The 22,370-nt window shown below is 34.9% G+C and overlaps 1 protein-coding gene across 2 annotated transcripts in view; it reads left to right on the top strand.

Moving 5' to 3' along the window:
- LOC126825373 (mucin-2) overlaps positions 1 to 22,370 on the top strand; it is a 116,043-nt gene that overhangs the window by 72,605 nt on the left and 21,068 nt on the right. For both annotated transcript variants that reach the window (XM_050554970.2, XM_050554971.2), the window contains 3 exons: positions 831 to 890; positions 14,879 to 14,910; positions 15,560 to 15,693. In XM_050554970.2, the coding sequence (XP_050410927.1) occupies positions 831 to 890; positions 14,879 to 14,910; positions 15,560 to 15,693 (226 nt within the window). The remainder of the gene's footprint in view (positions 1 to 830; positions 891 to 14,878; positions 14,911 to 15,559; positions 15,694 to 22,370) is intronic.

The following is a 22,370-nucleotide window of genomic DNA, read 5'->3' on the forward strand; positions in this document are numbered from 1 at the left end:
TGTCACGGTACTAGTTGGTGTTAAATTAAGACGAAAAATCCATGTCCAATGTACTGAATGACACTGCAAAGAAGAGATTCTAATCAAAGAAAATAAACTTTTGCATTTATATGGTAGTTTCCAAATGTTTGCGGGGGTTTTGTCATGTCCATAACATTAAATTTGTTTTCTTGTTGGACTGGATAATTAGAGCACAGTTTTCAGTAAAATGATTTGAAGAAAAAGCACACACAGAGAGTTATTATGTTTTGCATCACTAACTTTAATTGTTTCATGATTTATTACTGTTTCCTGCATTGGGTATTATAAAATGCAAAATATGTTTAAAATATTTCTCAAGATAATTTACAAAAAAGCTAATATGTTACATATTCTAGTTAATGGTAACATGCTTAAGGGTGAATCTTGCATTTTGATTGGTCAATTAGACACTGTCTATTAGATAATAACACCCTCTGTTTTAGTAATTTCTTTTAAAATCCTAAAATAGCATGTTACAATGTCGATAAACACTTCCTGTTTCGCATTTAGAGGGGTGTTATTGTGCAATAGACATGTCCTGAGATTTTACATTAAAACCTGCGACGCTAACGCGTCTTGGGTCCTAATGATCTCAGGACATGTCGATTGGACAATAACACCCCTCTAAATGCGAAACAGTAAGTGTTTATCTCCTAATTATTAATTGAGATATTTTTGGGTTGTTATAGCTCATGTAGTAATTAAGATTTGTTAAATTTGTTTTGTTTGTATATGTAATTTGTTATTTCTATCAAATAAGTTTATTTCTTACGTGTAATTCATGTTAAAATGTATATTTATTTCTTTAGAAATAAAGTGAACCCTCTCCAAGATGATAAAAACTTTAAACCACAAACCAGGCCTAGAAGGTAGAGTACATATTTCATGTTTAGATTACGTAGGCTAGGACCTAACTATTATCTTAGTTTTGAATAAATACCTTTGAGCGATATATTCAGATTAAGCAGAACACTTGTTATGAACCTAAAGTTTAAAGAATTGATAATATTTTTATATGCCGTTGTCTCAGTCCATCTGTTCACATTTGTTTTTAGACACAATATTTATACGAGTACATTTTCAAGTGGGCGTATTATTCCGTCGCCCCTGTCCGTCAGTCCGTCCACAGTTTGTTTGTGGACAGTATACAGCAGGTCACTTTTGATATTGGTATGTATTGGACCATATTGGATTATGGCCCCTGATTGTATGAAAAATCACATTTTTAGCTTGTGGACACTCTAGAGGTCACAATTTTTATCAGATTTAAAAAACATTTGAATATATCACCATTACACCCTAATGATGGCTGAGTTCGAAATTCCTGATATTTAAATTTTAGATCATAATTCACATAAAATCTGTTCAAAATACTCGAAAAATGGAGAAAAATCAGATTTCAACAAGTGCCAATAGATACAAACAAGATCTTTTCCAATTTCGACAACAGATGTCAGTTTTTGACGCATTGGGTTGACTGTCACTGACTGACATTAGGCCGCCTCATGTGTCCAAGTAGGCTATAGTTCACTGAATAATAATTTAGTATTTATCATAATTATACACGTGTAGGCTACGGCTTGATATAGTCTGCTCCCATACACCACCATGAAGAAAGCATCCACAATATTTATAACGTCCTTCAGTTTTGCTCCGAACTCGGCGAATGATACAGTTAACCGCACGCAACAAGAAACATCGCCATAGTAACAAAGTGGTGGTTTATCATTGATTACCCAGTCCGTTGAAAAAAATACATTGATTATGTACATAAAAAAGTCACCTGGATAATATTTCCTTTACTCTTTGATTTGAAAAACACACATGACAAGGATGTGGCAACATTTATAGTGTGTTCAAACGAACTTAGAATGTCTGGGGGAAATACGTTAAACCTTTGGCATCATTTGAGATCTAATCACCAGTATTTAGGGCTATGAATGCTGTGACGTCATAATAGCTAATTTTCATCGATGGCGTCAAAAATCAGGACTCGCATTACAAAACACTAATTTGTAAACAGATGTCTCTACTTAAAATTGTAATGATTTATATATTATGAATCAGCATGGAATTAGCCTTTTAATGGTGTTATTTATATTTTGGTACGTTAAGTATCTGCCGAGAAATTATAAGTTGAACAGCGCATGCGGCATATCGAGGGATTTTCTCATCGTGAAATTTCATGGCACACAGTTTTTGGATTCCCCAAAAAACACCCATGGAGCGTATACAGGACAAAAATGTAAGGGTTCCCCTAATCGACAGCCTGACGATTAGGAATTTCTGCACTGGTGATGTCAAAGGTCACATGCGAACATTCAGCGCTTGATGTACAAGTTGATAAACTTTATGAAGCGTTTCTGAGATAAAAATGATGGAAAAAGATGCGGGTAGTGGATAATCCGAGAATTTAATTAGGATTCGATATTTGTAATAAATAGTAAGCGATTAAAGACAACATCGTCTTATGTATGCAATGATTTCTCCTCTGACTTCCAAGAGAGGTAAGTCACGTGACGTAAACATGACCTGGTTTGATCGAATTTTTATAGCAGGGCATTCCTTCGCAATTACAATGTTTGAGAAGGATTTGAAGCAAAATTATGACAAATTAATTAGTTTGATACTAATCACCTTCATGTAAGCTACAAATCACTGTAATTCAAACCATTTTTAAGATCTGACCTTTCTCGTCTTACATTGTAATAGATTACATACTTGTGACTGGAAAGAGTGAATTTTAAAATACAGTAACACATTATAATCTTTGTGTTGTTAAAATTGTGGCAAATAAAAGGTGCATGTAAAGGTGCATATTTACAATTTGCAGACTAGTCGTCGCCTCAACAACCAAATCATACTAAATATCATGTATAAGAACTGTTGTTACACATGTCCTTCATTGATTCGTTAGTGTGTTTACAGATAAGGCATTGGACATTATTTTTGTTTCTTTGATAAGTTTTGGAAATGGAATGGGATGATTATTAAAGATATTTATTGAATATATAATATGAGTATGGTAAGCACTTTCTATTTTGCATTTATGCTAAACAACACAAAGTAATTTGTTTTATAAAAGGGGCACAATTTCCTCCAGGGTTCAACAGATTAATGATGTGGATAATGCTTTGTAAGTCGTTTACGGGAAACAATACAGCCAACATGTGTAAGGTTAATATTTTCTTTCGTGTTTTGAGTCTATTTCAAATACTTATGAATTCATCAGCTAATTTATTCTATATTCATAAATATACAAATTATAATAAAGATGGAAAAAACATTTTCATTTTACTGTGGAAGTAATGAACTAAGAAAGATAATTTTGTACTTCTTTCTATTAAGTCAAAACCACGACCAACGCACAAAAGTGAACATGTCAAAATCACGACCACAACAATACGTAATATGTTCTCATTTGTTCACATAGCAATTATTTTCTATACATTTGAAGCAAATGAAAGCAGAAGCACATATCACACATGTTAGATGCATTTCAATGTGTATATCTGGCCTATAGGTCTTAAGATTAAAAAAAAAAAAAAAAAAAAACTATGTCCATGAAAGAAATCACCACTACAACACACCAGAAAACCTGTAGAATTTTTATACGCCCACATTTTCATGTGGACTTATATTGTTGTCGCCCCATCTGGAATTATTTCCCAATATTGACTCTGGGGTATAACTAATCACCAAAATGTCTATGGGAATGGATCTAGCTACCTCAAAAGGATTTATTTTGATACCAAACTCAATCATATTATGGTAAGTGGATAAAAACTGGCATTTTCCAGTCAAAACCGGCGGCCATTTTGGATTTTTGCCAATTTGACTCATTTGGGCATGGATTTCGGACTGGGACTTTTTTTTGATGATAATATATGTCTAGACCGACCATAAAATGTGGTCGGTATTTCTATTGCAGAAACTGTCCAAAATGGTGCGAAATTGAGTTAAAATGCCTGGACTACATGATATACTTCTCACTGTATCAATGCAACTCACATACCGATACATTACTAAATAGCAAACAGATACACTAGATACATTAATCCGTTTATACATCACAAGTTATGTCAATTTTACATGATAATTATCACAAATTTTTGAAGCACAATTATCGCAATAATTTACTCAAGGCGATAATCCATGATATCGTGGTAATTTATTTTAACAATTTCATGAGATATCGCAATACTATTTTTTCAGTAGCGTTGCACTCTAGAGGCCACAATTTTGATCCGATTTTGATGAAACTTGAAATATATGTTTATAATCCAAAGTTTTCTGTCGATATTCACGCATATCAGATTGTAACTTCCTGAATTATGTCCCTTGATTATACGAAAAATCTCTTTTATAAAACTTGTTCTCTATCCATCTCTCGCAAAATGTGGGCGTATCTGCCTGGCAGCCGCTGGTTCTAGTAAGATTGGATGTTTCTACTTTCCATATATACCAAAATTGCCATACTTTTATTGGAAATAAAACCTGATAAATACTTTTCTGGGAAAGTATATATGTTTATGTCCCAAAGATCTTGGTTCCGTTTCCTATTTGCATATGTGACCCCCCCCCCCCCCCCCCCCACAGCATACTGAGGAAATGAGGAAATTTTGAAAATTGAGTTATTGTTATTTTCACAATCTCCAACTCTGTACCTTCAATTTGATGTATAGTTTGTTTGAATTGGGCAAAAATTGACTGAGCTGTGTCCATTAGAAGCTGTGTCCATTAGAAGCTACCCAACTCACAAAAGTAAGTTTTGAGAAAAAGCAAGTCAAAGATTTGGTATGTTCCAAAACAAAATCCCATAGCAACCAGGCCATTTATCTGCTGTTTTGTCGTTGAATATATCTTTCCATGGGTTTTCAGGGGTGCTGAAGCCGAAAATCGTAGTAAAAATTTGATCCGACTATTTCCGCAATTTATTTGCTATATTTTGTCGTTTATTATGTTTTTTATTTAGGATTTCAAGGGTGCTGACGACGAAAATCGTAATAAATGCACTCCTTTCGTAACGAAACATCCACAACACATACGGCATAATATTCACATGATAGTGTTATACTGAAGAACAATCTATACATTAATACTCATTTGTGTATAATATAACTTTAGTGAGATTAACTCCTTAGTGCCAGCTAGTGGTCAGGAGATTAAGATTGTTGATTGGATAATCATCAAAGAAGCCGCCACAGCTGTACGCATGTTCATTTAACACGTGAATTAAAATAAGATTTTGCGTGTACGATAGGTCTATTATTATTTTCAGGTACCGTGACGTTATCAAAATATGAGTCCCTATAGAAATGTCAATTTCATAGTCAAGAAATGCTTACGTACACTTTCGTGCATTTTGACTTTGATGTAAATATCAACATTATTCAGAGGATACTCAATGGCAGACTGAGAATCGTCGCATTTCGGCTTGTTGGTCGTTCTCATTTTTTCGACCCATTGTGATAAGAAAATTTTAAACAATAATATCCCAGATGCATTCCTTACTTTGCATACCGTATGAAGAAGCGACGGTAAACAGAATTCAGCTATCAATAAAATTCTCTTCGAAAAGAAAAATTATTGGCCATTTTGTTTATTTCCATTTAAGGCCTATAGATTATTTTTTTAAAGATGATATTATGAGATATCAAATAATCACCACTTGGATTAATTATTCGGAGTAAATAATGAGTTGTCGACGGCTTTATCATTGACCTGTGACAGTTGATTAGTAATAGTATTACTCAATGACACACCCGCTTGTCGATTAATTTACATCATCAGCCACGTGGTTTCGATTAACACTCAACGGCAATCTCTACGATCAGAATTTTTTTTTTCTGCCACTTACCAGAGTGAATCGCATGTAAGTACCCAAAAACATTATCGCCAAAACCAACTATTTATGGATAATGTCTTGCACGTGGTGTCTGGGCCAATAAACAAAGGAGTTGTGTGGATAGCATGGCAACAGGCGGTGTTTATTTATATTATTGGAGGGTTTTAAAACTTGATTGTATCCGTTCAAAATCAATTCATCGACAATATTTTGATCATATTTATAAACTAGAGATGCTCCGCTTTACAACGATGCCAATTGTTATGCAAGAGGAATGACCGGTCGTCCGGCTGCCAGCGAAGACAAATAACTAATTTCGTTGAGAATTTTAAGAAATAGGACAGATTTAAGAATACGCTACTCTTACAAAACGTTAAAATACAGGTGTTTTAAAATGTTTTATTGCTATTTTGATCTTCTGTGTCGATAGATAGTATATTTATAGACTCATTTTTGTGAAAATCCCAATTCCGTTCAAAATCAATATTTTCACTTATTTTGTCTTTATCTCATTATTGATTCTCGCGGATTCCGACTCATTTAGATGTGGCCGGTCACATATATCAGACCATAACTACCTGGATTACGGCCCTTGATTGTACGAAAAATCGTGTTTTTTAGTTTATGGTTTCTCTAGATTTTAAAAATCATTTAAATATATCACCATTCCACCATAAGGAAGGTTAATTTTGGCAAAATCGAAACGAAACTGCCCTACAAAATGGCCACTCCTTGTACGCAAATTGTGTATAAAAGTATGTAATACAAAGGTTATGGACCCTCTAGAGGTCAGGGGGGGTTGGATGGCCAAATGGTTAGCACGTGCGTGCTGTATCATACGACCTGTCATTGAGTCAACTGGCGTGGTTTCGAATCCCTGGTTGTACGTGACAAGGAGTAGGGTCACCTGTCCAACCTCGTGGGTTTTCTCCGGGTCTTCCAGTTTCCTCCCACTGCTAAAGACCCCTACGCGCAAGGGAATTATTGAAATAAAATTAAACCATATGTTAGTCCCGAAATGACCTTGTTTGTGTCGAGTGGACGTTAAACCCCGTTTCTCTCTCTCTCTCTAGAGGTCACAATTTTTCTCCGATTTTGATTTAACTTAAAATATATTTTTATATTCCAAAGATCTCTGTCCCTCTCGATATTTGCGTATTTCAGACCATAACTTTCTGGATAATGGCGACTGATTGTACGAAAAATTGCTTTTGTTTTTAGCTTATTCTCTATCCATGTGTCCATTGATTTGGGGTGTTATATACTCTTACGATATGTGACATCTAAGACTAGTTTATACATGCTTTTGGTTGGTACATGCTGTGATTAAAATTTCCGACAAGTGAATGTAGAAACCACGAGGTAAACACGTAGGTTAAAATTATAATCACTCTTATTGTATTGATGAATAGTCCGACAAGGGTAAAGCAATGACTTCTGTAAGATTAGATTGATAAATTGTCCAATAAAAGATTAAGTCAGTCATTCATGGCAGATTAAGCAGTTAATCAAGGTAGGTGTATAGACGGTATAACACGATAAATACGTTGATCTTTTAATTACCTAATCAATCCAGCCTATTATTAACGATAATCTGGTAGGTGTATAGACGGTATAACACGATAAATACGTTGATCACTTTATTACCTAATCAATAATAATAATAATAATAATAAAAACTTTATTTAATGAGGCAACGTATTTAGTTTGCAAAAAAAAAACTAATCTTCCATAGGTCCCTCCTAAACTACAAAGACATATATACATGTAATATCAGGATAAATTTAAAATCATTAGAAATGCAATAGCATTTTAAAGTGGGAAGTTTGATAAGTCACTCCCAAACTACAAAACATACATTATACAAGTAGAATATAGGAAGAACACTATAATTACACACAAAATAAAATAGAATGCAGTTGCAAGTTAAAAATAATAAGTATGTCATCAGTTGAATATTATGGTTCCTTCAGTGTGCAAAATAAATGAGTTTTCAGTTTAATCTTAAAATTTTCAACATTTTTACACATCTTTATATCAAAAGGCAGATTGTTCCATAAAAGACATGCAGAATAATGAAAAGTACGTTTCATGGATTCCGTTTTGCATTTTTGAAGAAAAAGAGATTTACTGGTCTGTGAACGGAGCAAGATATCCGTTTTGGAAACAAGAGATTTTTCAATAAAATGGAAATTTAGATAAAGTGGAGTATTAAATGTAATAATTTTGAATGATAAGACAATTTTATTGTAAAGAATCCTCTGTGTAAGGGTAAGCCAACCGAGTTTAGTAAATAAAGAGGTGGACGGAGTTTCAATCGGTGCATCAAGAATAGCTCTTGCTGCCCTCTTTTGTAATTTTAAAAGAATGTCTAATCTACTTTTGGTAGCATTTCCCCAAATAATAGAGCAATAATCAAATATTGGTAGTATGTAACTGTTATAAAACAAAATTCTTGTCTCGTAAGGTAAATGATCTTTTATCTTATTTAGGAGAAATATTTTTGATGAAAGTTTTTTAGACATATCTGCTATCTGTGCTTCCCAATTAAGGTCTTGGTCAATTTGAATTCCAAGTAATTTTGCGGTAGTAACTGTCTCAATTTTCTCACCATGGAGTGATAAAGTTAGGTTTTTCTGATTTCTTTTGTGTTTTGTTGAAATCAGCATTGATTTTGTTTTCAAAGGATTGATTACCATCCCATTGTTTTCACACCATTTAGCAACCAAATAGAGATCATTTTGGAGATTTTTGGCGATGGATAAAATATCTTTGTGTGAACAATGCAGGGTACTGTCATCAGCAAACAAATCTATCTGACTTGATTCAATATTGAGTGGGAGATCATTTATAAAAATTAGGAATAGGAGAGGACCCAGGATCGAACCTTGTGGAACCCCGCATTTGACTGTAGTAATTGAGGAGGTAATTGATCCTAAACATACTTTTTGCTTCCGTGAGTCAAGATATGATTCAATCAAAATTTGTGAATTATTATCAAATCGATAAAGATGTAGTTTTTCAATAATAAGCTTATGATCAATGAGATCAAATGCTTTGCTAAAATCAAGATACACTATACCACTCATCGTACCATTATTGATAGCATCAAGCCAATTATCTGTCATTCGGATCAGTGCAGTAGCACATGAATGATTTGATCTAAATCCAGATTGGTAAGCATAAAGAACATTGAAGGTTTCCAAATAAGTTTGAATTTGAGTGCTCAAGTGCCTTTCGAATATTTTTGAAATTGTGGGGAGAATTGAGATTGGCCTATAATTGTTCGGATCATCTTTAGCTCCCTTCTTATGTATAGGAATAATTTTAGCCAGTTTAAGGGCACTGGGGAACATGTTTTGAGAAATACAAAGATTAATGATATATGTCAAACTGCTACAAATTGTATACGCAGACAATTTTAAAATTTTGGGTCCAATACCATCACACCCAATGGCTTTGTTACTATTTAAACTCAATAAATGTTTTAATACCTCTGTGGTAGTAATACAATTAATAGAAAAGTTGTTATTTGGGGGAATCTTATCATTTACGTAATCTGATATCTTTCGTTTGCACTCTTGAGAAAGTGGTGTATAGGGGGGCTTAATGTCATCAGTTAAATTAGTGAAGTAATCATTCATCACATTAGCAATAGCATTTAGATCATTAACTGTTGTTTTTCCATATATAATACTATTGGGATAAGGGCAATTATTGGGTTTATTCTGTATGTCACTAAAATATCTCCATATGTTTTTAGATTGCTCTTCATTTTCGATAGAGTCCTTGATAAAGTTTTTTTTGGCTTTATTAATGAGATTTTTGGTTTTATTTCTCCATATTCTATAGTCGTCACACCTCTTGGAGGCTTTAAAGAAGTCCCTGAACTTTCGGGCTTTATTTATTTCCTCATTAAACCACTTCGGTTGATAGTATCTTTTTACTCTTTTTCGCTTTTGCGGAGCATGGCAGTCTAAAACACCTATAAAAAGGTTATACCAAGTATCAAGGGCAGAATTTGGGTCATCAATTGACTCGACTAGTTCAAATGGAATTTTAGCAAGATCATTAATAAAATTAGAATCATCAAAGTTTTTGTAATTTCTGTATAGAATTTCCAAGTGGTTGTGTTTTGTGATTTTTCTCTTGCAGTTTCCAATGATAAAAATAATCGGAAAATGGTCACTAATACCATATTGAGGAACTTTAATTTCAACAATATTATCCGGTGTGTTTGTATATAGATGGTCAATGACAGTAGAAGAATTTTTAAAACAGCGTGTAGGGGCAGTAATTAATTGATGTAATCCCTGCATATTGATTATGTTTTCCCATCGTTTTGGAACAGTAGTTGAATAATCTATATTAAAATCTCCTATTACATAAATAGATTGACCAGTATTTATGGAATTTAAACTAGTTTCAAAATCATCAAACCAACCTGTACACGAAGAAGGTGGTCTATATACAAGACATAATAAAAATGATTTTTCATATTCTGGATGGAGTTCAATCCAAATGGATTCGATATTTTGATGTTCATAATCAAGTTTTCTTGAATATTTTAGATCTGAATTTACATATAAGATAAGGCCTCCGCCACTTTTGCTCAGTCGATCTTTTCTGATCAGATCATAACCAAAGATATTAATAAATTTATCGTCAATTTCAGAATGTAAAAACGTTTCAGAAAAGCCCATGACATTAAAATTTTCATTATCTTGCAAAATTAAATCCCTTACTTCATCAATTTTACCGAAAAGTCTATTTATATTTAAATGACCTATTTTAAAACCTTTACGTTTGGTTGAAAATAAAGTGGAAACAGAGGGATAATTGATGGATTGTAATGAATCGAGGGTTACATCAGAGTCAATAAACTGACTGCTGAGGTCGCCTTTATGCATCGTTGGATCATTACTTTTATGATCTTCAAAAATCAGACTATTATTATCAGTAGCAACAGGATTATCGAAGGACGTTTCAGTATCATTAGTTGTGCTATTACTTGAAAGAGTTACATTAGTGAAACAGTGGAAGTTATCAATCAATGGTTCAATAGAATAATCAAAAATATTAGTGGTGTTGGTCATATATTGCATAAAATTATTATAATCAATTAAATCAGAATCATACGTAGATTTTCCGGCTTCAAAAACATTGCCTTTATCCTAGTACCTATCTGTACAATATTGCCTATGAAATGCTTTACAATAATTCGCTTTATGACCCTCAATATTACACCGGTAACATGTAACCTTGGTACCAATTTTACACGTGTCTTTTGTATGACCCGAAATACCACAGAAGAAACAGGGTTTAATGAAACTATTGTTAATGTCTAGTCTTTCCTTGATAATGTCTACATATTCTTCATAAATATGTAGTAGTGCAGATGTACCTCTGTCAGACAAGTGAATATTGTCTTTCCAAATATGTCTGTAGTCAGATTTTATTGAATCAAACACTCGAATTAGATTTACTGCCTTTTGAACACAAAACTCACGAAGGACATTGTTATAAAATTGAATGTTATGATCGATATTTTGTCCTGCCTGGTCATGTCTTGGTGTAGCCTCACAGATGAAAATATGTGCATTTGGCCTTTTCTTTCTAATAATGTCCACTGTTCTTTTCAGGTCATATGTAATATCAGATAAGGACCGTAGCTCTGATACGTCATTCCCTCCAGCCTGAATGATAATTTTGTCATACATGCTGAGATCCATGCGCTGTAGATTTTTGACAATGTTGAAAATCTTGGCACCATTAATTGACAGCACTTTAACATTTGATTTTAGCCCATTTAATCCAGCCTATTATGAACGATAATCGGGTTGAGTGGTAGTTATACACTCAGTAGAATATGTTAATTTTAGAATTTTGAATATTATTCACCATATCTTGATGTCCAATTGGCCATATTCCTGGTCAGACAATTTTGGACGTTCGGAAAATAGCGTCGGACATGTCCGGAATATACAGGCGAAATCCCATCACTGGATAAACGGCTTTGTTCTAGAAAATTCTTATGACACGTGGACAAAATGTGATTGACTAAGAATGGACAGCTTCATGCCATTGATAAGATTCCTACATATCAATTAACTTTGATTGTTCTACTACCAGACACTCATCATTAATTATCAACACAATACTCAGTATAATCTGTTGACGACTACATATACAACTCTATAACACCAATCATGAGATTATGTGGCTTCTATATTCTGTACTGGCCGTACAATTTTAGTGAAATAGTGGAGGTCGATCGTGGCCATGTTTGAAAATTGGGTTTTGAAAAAAAAAGGCTATTTTTCCGGCATGCAAAATGACCAATGGTTCAGACCAAGTTATGGTCATTTTCCATAGCCCACGGTACCGACTGGCATATACGGCCAACGTGGAACCCATGTTGTGGACCCTCTAGAGGCCACAATTTTTGTCCGATTTGGATGATATATAAAAGATCAAAAGATCTTTTATGCAAAATGTGAAATATGTACCAAATTTGTGGACCCTCCAGAGATGAGTATTTTTGTCTGATTCTGATGAAACTTTAAATATGTGTTCAGGATCAAAAGTTTTTGGATGAGTTAGGATTTGGTACGCATTAGACCTTTCATGCTAGAGTTACAGTCCCTGCTTTTTTATGTAAAATGTGAAATATGTATGAAGTCCGGCATCCACAATTGCTTGTGGACGCTCGAGAGGCTAAAGTTAATATCCAATTGATTTTAAATTTATGATTATCTGATGATTACTTAATGAGTTGTTACTCTTAATCAGACTTTAGTGTTTTATGAATGTTTGATTACCGAAAAAAGTAAAAATATGCGACAACTTTTGTTGAGTGCCTGGACGATTAACCTGCTGTGGGTGTATGTTTAATTACCTGGCAACCTATCTTTCAGTATTTTGGTTAAGAATGAATAGAATTGGAACGAGTTCGATTTTGGTGCGAATCAAAACTCTGATTTTTATACGCCCACATTTTCATGTGGACATATATTGCCGTCGCCCCTGTCCCTCCGTCCACAATTGTTTGTGGACACTCTAGAGGTCATTATTCATATCCGATTTCAATGAAACTTAAAATATAGGTTTATCTCCCTAAGATCTTGGTTCCTTTCGATATTGGCATGTACTAAAAATCTCGTTTTTAGCTTGTGGACCCTATAGAGGTCACAATTTTTATCCGATTTTGTTGAAACTTGAAATGTAGGTTTATAAGCCAAAGATCTAGGTTCCTTTCGATATTCGCACATATCAGACTGTAACTTGCTGAATTATGGCCCCTGATTTACGAAAAAATCGTGTTTTTAGCGTGTGGACCATATAGAGGTCATAATTTTTATCCGATTTAAAAAAACGTTCAAATATATCACCGTTACCTCCTAAGGATGGTTGACTGTGAATTTCGTAAAAATCGAACCAAAACTGACAGACAAAATGGCCGCCCCTCGTATTCAAATAGCGTAAAAATATGATATATCAAGGTTGTGGACTCTCTAGAGGTCACAATTTTCTTCTGATTTTGATGAAACTTGAAATGTAAGTTTATAACCAAAGATCTCGGTTCTTTTCGATATTCACACATATCGGACCCTAACTTCCTGAATTATGGCTCCTGATTGTACGGAAAATCGCGTTTTTATTTTGTGGACCCTAATAAAGGTTATAATTTTTATCCGATTTCTAAACCATTTGAATATATCACAGTTACACCCTAAGGATGGTTGAATTCGAATTTCGTAATACATAGTAGTTCACAGGATATATATGTCGTATTGGTAAATGTTTGCGGGGAAAATTTTGGCAGGCTTTGTAACGCGGCCTGCAGACTGGAGTCCAGCCATGGAACTATTTAATTGTTTTTTAGCAAGTTTACATTTTTATTGAAAGTGTGATTACTTTCGATCATTTTCAGCTTATTTTCATGATACAAGAATGACCGCGCATTCACTTTCAGTGCAAATGAACCCATTTGACCTTTGACCCCAAATAACTCAAAAACGCCCCACTCGGCATCGTATTCTACGCAAAATTTTACTCTAGAAAAGTTGGGTCTGGTTTTGTGCCCATTTGATGGACCCCCCGCGCTGAGCCTCCAGACTATATATGAATATTATGGATCCTCTAGAGGTTACAATGTTCTTCTGATTTTGATAAAACTTGAAATATAAGTTTGTAACCCCAAGATCTTGGTTCCTTTCGATATTCGCTCATATCGGACCGTAACTTCCTGAATTATGGCCCCTGATTGTACGAAAAATCATGATTTTGGCTTGTGATCCCTCTAGAGGTCACAATTATTATCCAATTTAAAAAAATGTTTGAATATATCACCGTTTCACCGTAATTTTGATTGATTTCGGATTTTAAAAAACGTTTAAATATATCACCATTCCACCATAATGATTTAAATGAATGTTGAATTCGAATTTTGGGATAATCGAAATGAAACTGCCCTGCAAAATGTCCGCTCTTTGTACACAAAATGTGTAAAAGTATGCAATGCGAAGGTTGTGGACCCGATTTTGATGAAACTTAAAACATATCTTTAGATCCCAAAAATCTCAGTCCCTTTTGATATTTGTGCATTTCAGATCATAACTTTCAGGATTATTGCCCCTGATTGTACAAAAAATCCTGTTTGTTTTTAGCTTGTTCTCTATCCATCTCTTGCAAAATGTGGGCGTATCCTGCCTGGCAGTCGCTGTTTTTTCTAATTCGATGTGAAGCACTGGGACAATGACAGGATGAGCCCTGTTGATTTTCCCAGTTCCTCATCCATCTCTTTCAAAATTAAGCCTTTTAATATTCAGTATTCTGCAACCTTCTGTAAAAGCTTGTGAACACGATAGAGATTCAATTTTTGGAAGGCGATCTTTATCAAATTTACTCAACATCTGTCTGTGGCTATTGTTTTTTTCGAGACATAGCTGCTGTGTGGGCGTATTTCTACGCATGACTATCTTACATTGATATTGTTGATATTTTCAGTAAAAAGCCCATCCCAGAAAATGTTGTAGAAGGCAAGTATATAGAGAGATTTTCTCGTCCTTTCAAATAAATACAATATTAATGAGTCTTTTTATGGTTTTACAAATCTCATATAATTTTGAAAACTGGTACATAATAATATATTAGAATGGCACCAAGCAGGTTTGGTCAGCTAAAGAAAGACTTTACACATGCACTAAATATTACTCAATAAAGGCACTTTACAGATCTTCTGTTTTGTCATCAATGTGGTTATTAGGGTGTTTCACTTTTCACTTTTTTTGGAATTTCTAAGGTTTCTACCCGTCACCAAAGTCCACTCGGGGTCAAACTTACACCGTAATATTTTCAGAATTTTCTTGCCAAAAATGGCCGCCGGCAGCCATTTTTGGCAAGAAAATTCTGAAAATATTACGATGTAAGTTTGACCCCAAGTGGACTTCGGTGACAGGTAGAAACCTTAGAAATTCTAAAAAAAGTGAAAAGTGAAACACCCTAGTGGTTATGGTTTCAGCCCCACATGCCAAACCTGGCAGACATGCTCATTACAAAATCATCAAAAAAAGATTTACGAAAACAGTTACTTCCAAAATGACCTATAGTTGTTCTGTTGACAAGATGTTTAATCAATTTGGTTCATTTTTTGACTAAAATATATGTTTTTGTTTTCTTTTTCAACAGAGAAAAAACATACTCCTATGTATTTGAATCATGCCTTTACAAGTTATGAAAATTTTCCAAATAATGGCATTGAGACATGGAGTCCTTATAGAGCTGGTGATGACATTACCCGTATTTCACTTCCCCAGTCACAGGTATGTATACTTTGAATGTTAGTCTAATGTAAAGTACATTGTGTATATGTGACCATCTCTGGCTAAACAAGACACATTGTCACAGGCCTCTTATTTCAGATATGACATGAATATTTTTACAAATTTTTCAGTATCTAAAATTTGCTGGTTTTGGTTGGTTGTTTTGTTTTAGTAGTTTTTCTTGAAATTAATGTTATGATGTACAGTAAACCTCGCATAAGTCGGATCTTCGCTCAACTCGGAAAATCGTTTGGACCCTTTGATCCTGCATGGTTTTCTTATTAAATTTCTGTGCCTAAGTCGGATTTCCTAAGTAGGATCTTTGCTTAACTCGGATCAAAATGTTTGGTGCATTTAATCTAATTCTGGCTTTCTTCCTTCACCTAAGTCAGATCGGCAGTATGTTCACAACATGCTGTTAAAAATACGGCCTAGCTGAAGCCATTGAAATCCATATACAGGGCAGCGCACAAATTTGCGCAACTCGGCCATATAAGACGAAACGAAATTGGAATTTTTGAAAAAATTTGATTGTAATTGACTGAAGTTTCTCAGTTTTTCAACGATTTTAATTTTTCCCCACCCCAGCTTACCTAAATTTCGTTTCGTCTTATATGGCCAAGCCACATCTAGACTACAATGTTTAGCAGAAGGGGACAGATTTTTAACAGCATGTTGTGTTGCACATACCAACTCTAGCGAGATAAGCAAGATCATATTTTCTCCCTAAAATGTTCCTTTACATTGTTCAGACGTTTACAGAGACTGATGCACGACTGTTTAACAGTAAAAAGTTGCCCAATAAAATTGACTGGGAACCGATTTTATTTCGATAAGGATTCAATAGGACGGTTCCTGAACATACAGGGCAGGGTACCACTTCAAAATTTTCACTGCAGGTCATTTTTGATAACCCGATAAATTCATATTTCATGTTTTTTATTCATGGTAGGGTATTGTGAATTCACGTGTCTATACCACTTTGTCTGCATGGGGTACACAAAAAAATGTATTATATTGGACTATTAGTAAGGCTTATGATAATTATTTATTAATTAAATATTCCGTTTTGGCTACTTAAATAAGGAAATAGCTGAATTGCCAGTAGAAAAAACATTTCAGTAGCTCACACGTAATTACCATGGCACATGCTCTATAGAAAACACACTGACCTGGATAATTTTGAGTTGTAATACAATAACTTTGAAATGAAGATACATATAGAGAATCTCCTACCAGTCTTTTTTGATATCAAAAAATCTCAACACAAGTTGATAAAGTAACAAAAGAACATTCTCTGCCGAGTTTTTTTTTACTTTATCAATGAGTGTTGATATTTTTTGATATCAAAAAAGACGAGTAGGAGATTTTATTTATCACTCAATCCCTTCTTACATGCACAAATAGATAAATATAATTCTTTGCTGTAGATTTCACTTTTACTGAACATTACGGCGTAGTGACACATCATTTTTTGACAGCAATTCAGCCATTCCAAAGTCATTTATATTGACCCAGTGTTTCCATCAAGGTCAATTGAATAACAATAGTTCATTTTTATACTTGACGAAACCTGAAATATAAGTTTATCCCCAAAAGATCTCGGCAGCTTTCGATATTGGCATGTATCGGATCAAAACTTCATGGATTATGGCCCCTGATTGTACGAAAAATCATGTTTTTAGCTTGTGGACCCGATAGAGTTCACAATTTTTAGCCGATTTTTTTGAAACTTGGAATGTAAGTTTATAACCCAAAGATCTCGGTTTCTTTCGATATTCGCGCATATCGGACCATAACTTCCTGAATTATGGCCCCTGATTGTACGAAAAATCACGTTTTTAGCTTGTGGACCCTATAGAAGTCATAATTTTTATCCGATTTAAAAACCCGTATTATTATATCACCGTTACACCCTAAGGACGAGTGAATTTGAATTCCGTGAAAATCGACCCAAAATTGACAGACAAAATGGCCGCCATTCGTTCTCAAATAGCGTAAGAATATGGTATATCAAGGTTGTGGACCCTATAGAGGTCACAATTTTTATCCGATTTTGTTGAAACTTGAAATATAAGTTTTTAACCCAAAGATTTCATTTCCTTTCGATATTCACGCATATCGGACCATAACTTCCTGAATTATGGCCCCTGATTGTACGAAAAATCACGTTTTTAGCTTGTGGACCCTATAGAAGTCATAATTTTTATCTGATTTTAAAAACCGTATTATTATATCACCGTTACACCCTAAGGACGACTGACTTCGAATTTCGTGAAAATCAGCCCAAAATTGACAGACAAAATGTCCGCCGTTCGTTCTCAAATAGCGTAAAAATATGGTATATCAAGGTTGTGGAACCTATAGAGGTCACAATTTTTATCTGATTTTGTTGAAACTTGAAATGTAAGTTTATAACAAAAAGATCTCAGTTCCTTTCGATATTCGCGCATATTGAATTTTAATTTCCTGAATTATGGCCCTTGATAGTAGGAAAAATCACTTTCTTGTTATCTTCTTCTCAATCAATCTCTCGAAAATGTGGGCGTATCCTGCCTGGTAGCCGCTGGTTATCCAATTTTGTTGAAAATTGAAATGTAAGTTTATAACCCAAAGATCTGGATTCCTTTCGATATTTGCGCATATCGGACCGTAACTTCCTGAATTATGGCCTCTGATTGTACGAATAATCGCGTTTTTAGCTTGTGGACCCTATAGAGGTCATAATTTTTATCCGATTTAAAAAAACTTATTATTATTTCACCGTTACACCCTAAGGAAGGTTGAGTTCGAATTTCGGGAAAATCGGCCCAAAATTGACAGACATAATGGCCGCCGTTCGTTCCCAAATAGCGTAAAAATATGGTATATCAAGGTTGTTGACCCTATAGAGGTCACAATTTTTATCCGATTTTGTTGAAACTTGAAATGTAAGTTTATAACCCAAAGATCTTGGTTCCTTTCGATATTTGCGCATATCAGACTGTAACTTCCTGAATTATGGCCCCTGATTGTACGAAAAATCGCGTTTTTAGCTTGTGGATCCTATAGAGGTCATAATTTTTATCCGATTAGAAAAAAACGTATTATTATTTCACCGTTACACCCTAAGGAATGTTGAGTTCAAATTTCGTGAAAATCGGCCCAAAATTGACAGACAAAATGGCCGCCGTTCGTTCTCAAATAGCTTAAAAATATGGTACATCAAGGTTGTGGACCCTAGAGAGGTCACAATTTTTATACGCCCACATTTTCATGTGGACGTATTATGCCGTCGCCCCTGTCCGTCCGTCCATCCACAATTTGTTTGTGGACACTCTACAAGTCACAATTCTTATCCGATTTTGATGAAACTTGAAATATAGGTTTATCTCCAAAAGATCTCGGCTGCTTTCGATATTGGCATGTATCGGATTGAAACTTCATGAATTATGGCCCCTGTTTGTACGAAAAATTACGTTTTTATACGCCCACATTTTCATGTGGACGTATTATGCCGTCGCCCCTGTCAGTCCGGACGTCCACAATTGTTTGTGGACTCTCTACAGGTCACAATTCTTATCCGATTTCGCCGAAACTTGAAATATAGGTTTATCCCCAAAAGATCTCGGCTGCTTTCGATATTGGCATGTATCGGATCGAAACTTCATGGATTATGGCCCCTGTTTGTACGAAAAATCACGTTTTTAGCTTGTGGACCCTATAGAGGTCACAATTTTTATCCGATTTTGTTGAAGCTTGAAATTTATGTATACCCCAAATATCTCGGGTTTTTTTTTATATTTGCGGACATCGGACAGTAACTTCCTGAATTATGGCCCCTGATTGTACGAAAAATCACGTTTTTAGCTTGTGGACCCTTTAGAGGTCATAATTTTTATTCAATTTAAAAAAACCTATTATTATATCACCGTTACACCCTAAGGACACCTGAGTACGAATTTCATGAAAATCGGCCCAAAACTGACAGACAAAATGGACGCCCTTCGTTCTCAAATAATGTAAAAATATGGTATATCAAGGTTGTGGACCCTATAGAGGTCACAATTTTAATCCGATTTTGTTGAAACTTAAAATGTAAGTTTAAAACCCAAAGATCTCGGATCCTTTCGATATTCGCGCATATCGGACCATAACTTCCTGAATTATGGCCCCTGATTGTACGAAAATTTTTTATCTGATTTAAAAAAACGTAGCATTATATCACTGTTACACCCTAAGGACAGCTGAGTTTGAATTTCGTGAAAATCGGCCCAAAATTGACAGACAAAATGGCCGCCGTTCGTTCTCAAATAGCGTAAAAATATGGTATTAGACCGGGCGCCTGCTTCAGTTAATCATACTAAGAGAGGGAAATTGTCTGATAGGGCATAATTGTTTGTCAATGCCTACTAGTCAAACATCTGGATTGCTGCCGGGAATTAACCTGCCCATTTAGGTGGTGTGTGGGCCTAAAGGGAGCCCATTTTCACTTTTAATCATACTTTGGTAGGGATGGACAATTTTGATAATATTTAATATATAGATAATACTGAGTCGAAAAACACCATTGACAGCAACTTTTTGTTGACAGTGACCTTGGACAGCAGAGGTCAAGTGCTGTCCAAAATTCATTTATTCATACTAAGTGAGGGATGGCTAAAACTTTTTGAATATGATTCATTCGACGGTTCCAAACATTCCTACATCATTGCCAGCAATTTCACACTGACCGGAAGTGGCGACAGTGACAGTTAAATACCACAACATGGCATCAGGTATGAGGCATCAGATATAATCATACATTGAGAGGGATGGCTGATTTTTTTACACAATGTTAAAATATGAATATACACTACAAAAATACAAATGACAGCAATTTTACACTGACTGGAAGTGTCGCCAGTGATGATTACGTAATAGGCCCCATCCTCAGATATAATACATTGAGAGGGATGGCTGATTTTTTTACACAATGTTTAAGTATGTATATACACTACAAAAATACAAATGACAGCAATTTTACACTGACCGGAAGTGTCGCCAGTGATGATTACGTAATAGGCCCCACCCTCATATATAATCATACATTGAGAGGGAAGGCTGATTTTTTACACAATGTTAAAATATGTATATACACTACAAAAATACAAATGACAGCAATTTTACACTGACCGGCAGTGTCGCCAGTGATGATTACGTAATAGGCTCCATCCTCATGAAATTGGGTACCTGATAAGGCTATAAATTCACAAAATGTTAAAGCATCTCCTACTGCAAAATTACGATGGCAGGGCATAAATGGCAGGGTAGCTATATTATCTAAACCAAAGTGTTACTCTTCTATATATACCATGGTCTTCTATATATTCCATGTACGACCAATCTTTTCCTGGTAACATGGACATCAATAGTTACGATCACAGTCATACATAATTTAAACCTCGTTTAAATATCATCTTCATCATCATCTTCACCAACATCTTTGCTCTCACAATCATCAGACCAAGCATCGTCGGATTGTTCACGTCCTCAAAAAGGATATCATCAACATTGAGATCTTCTTCAATATCGGTGTCTGCATCATACTCTCCTTCAATAAAATTAACTGCATCATGATCTGCGAAATTTTCAGCATCATCTTCTCTAATTTCTGTACCCTCGTCTACTGTTTCAGCTATCTTCTCATCATCGGTATTCACCTTCTGTGGTAGACTTTCACCATCAAACCAATGTGGAATAAAGTAACCGTTACCGTTGTCCTTCCAACCATAATTAGTAGGACATCGCCCCATTGTCGGATCTAGTTCAAGTGCATTTATCCAGAGCATAGAGATGTACTGAGACCTCAGTAAATGCTGTAGTAGAACCTTTTCACATGGTGGGAGAGAAGAACAGTTTATTTTCTTCAATGGGGCCTATTAAGTAATCATCACTGGCGACACTTCCGGTTAGTGTAAAATTGCTGTCATTTGTATTTTTGTAGTGTATATTCATATTTTAACATTTCCCTCTCTTAGTATGATTAACTGAAGCAGGCGCTCGATCTATATATCAAGATTGTGGACCCTATAGAGGTCACAATTTTTATCCGATTTTGTTGAAACTTGAAATGTAAGTTTATAACCCAAATATCTCGGTTTCTTTGTATATTCGCACATATCGGACCGTAACTTAGTGAATTAAGGCCCCTGATTGTACAAAAAATCGCTTTCTTTTTAGCTTGTTCTCTATCCATCTCTCGAAAATGTGGGCGTATCCTGCCTGGCAGCCGCTGGTTCGAAGATTGTAATAACCTTGTTTACATCGTGTGTGACCGTAATGGCAGTAAACAGCTTTGTTGTAGAAAATTCTTATGACACGTGAACAATATGTGAATGATTAACAATGGACCGCTTCACGCCATTGATTAGATTCCCACTTAACAATTAACTTTTAATTGTTCTACTACCAGACACTCATCATTATCAACACAATACTCCGTATAATCTGTTGACGACTGTATACAACTCTATAACACCAGTCACAAGATTGTATGGCTTATATACGTGTGGATTATTCTGTACTGGCCGTACAATTGTATAGTTACATAGTGGAGGTCGATCGTAGCCATGTTTGAAAATTGAGTTTTGAAAAAAAAAAAGGCTCTCTTTCCGGCATGCAAAATTACCGTTGGGTCAGCTCTAGTTATGGTCATT

This window comes from Patella vulgata, chromosome 6 (assembly GCF_932274485.2).
Source record: "Patella vulgata chromosome 6, xgPatVulg1.2, whole genome shotgun sequence".
In the NCBI taxonomy this organism is placed as follows: domain Eukaryota; kingdom Metazoa; phylum Mollusca; class Gastropoda; family Patellidae; genus Patella; species Patella vulgata.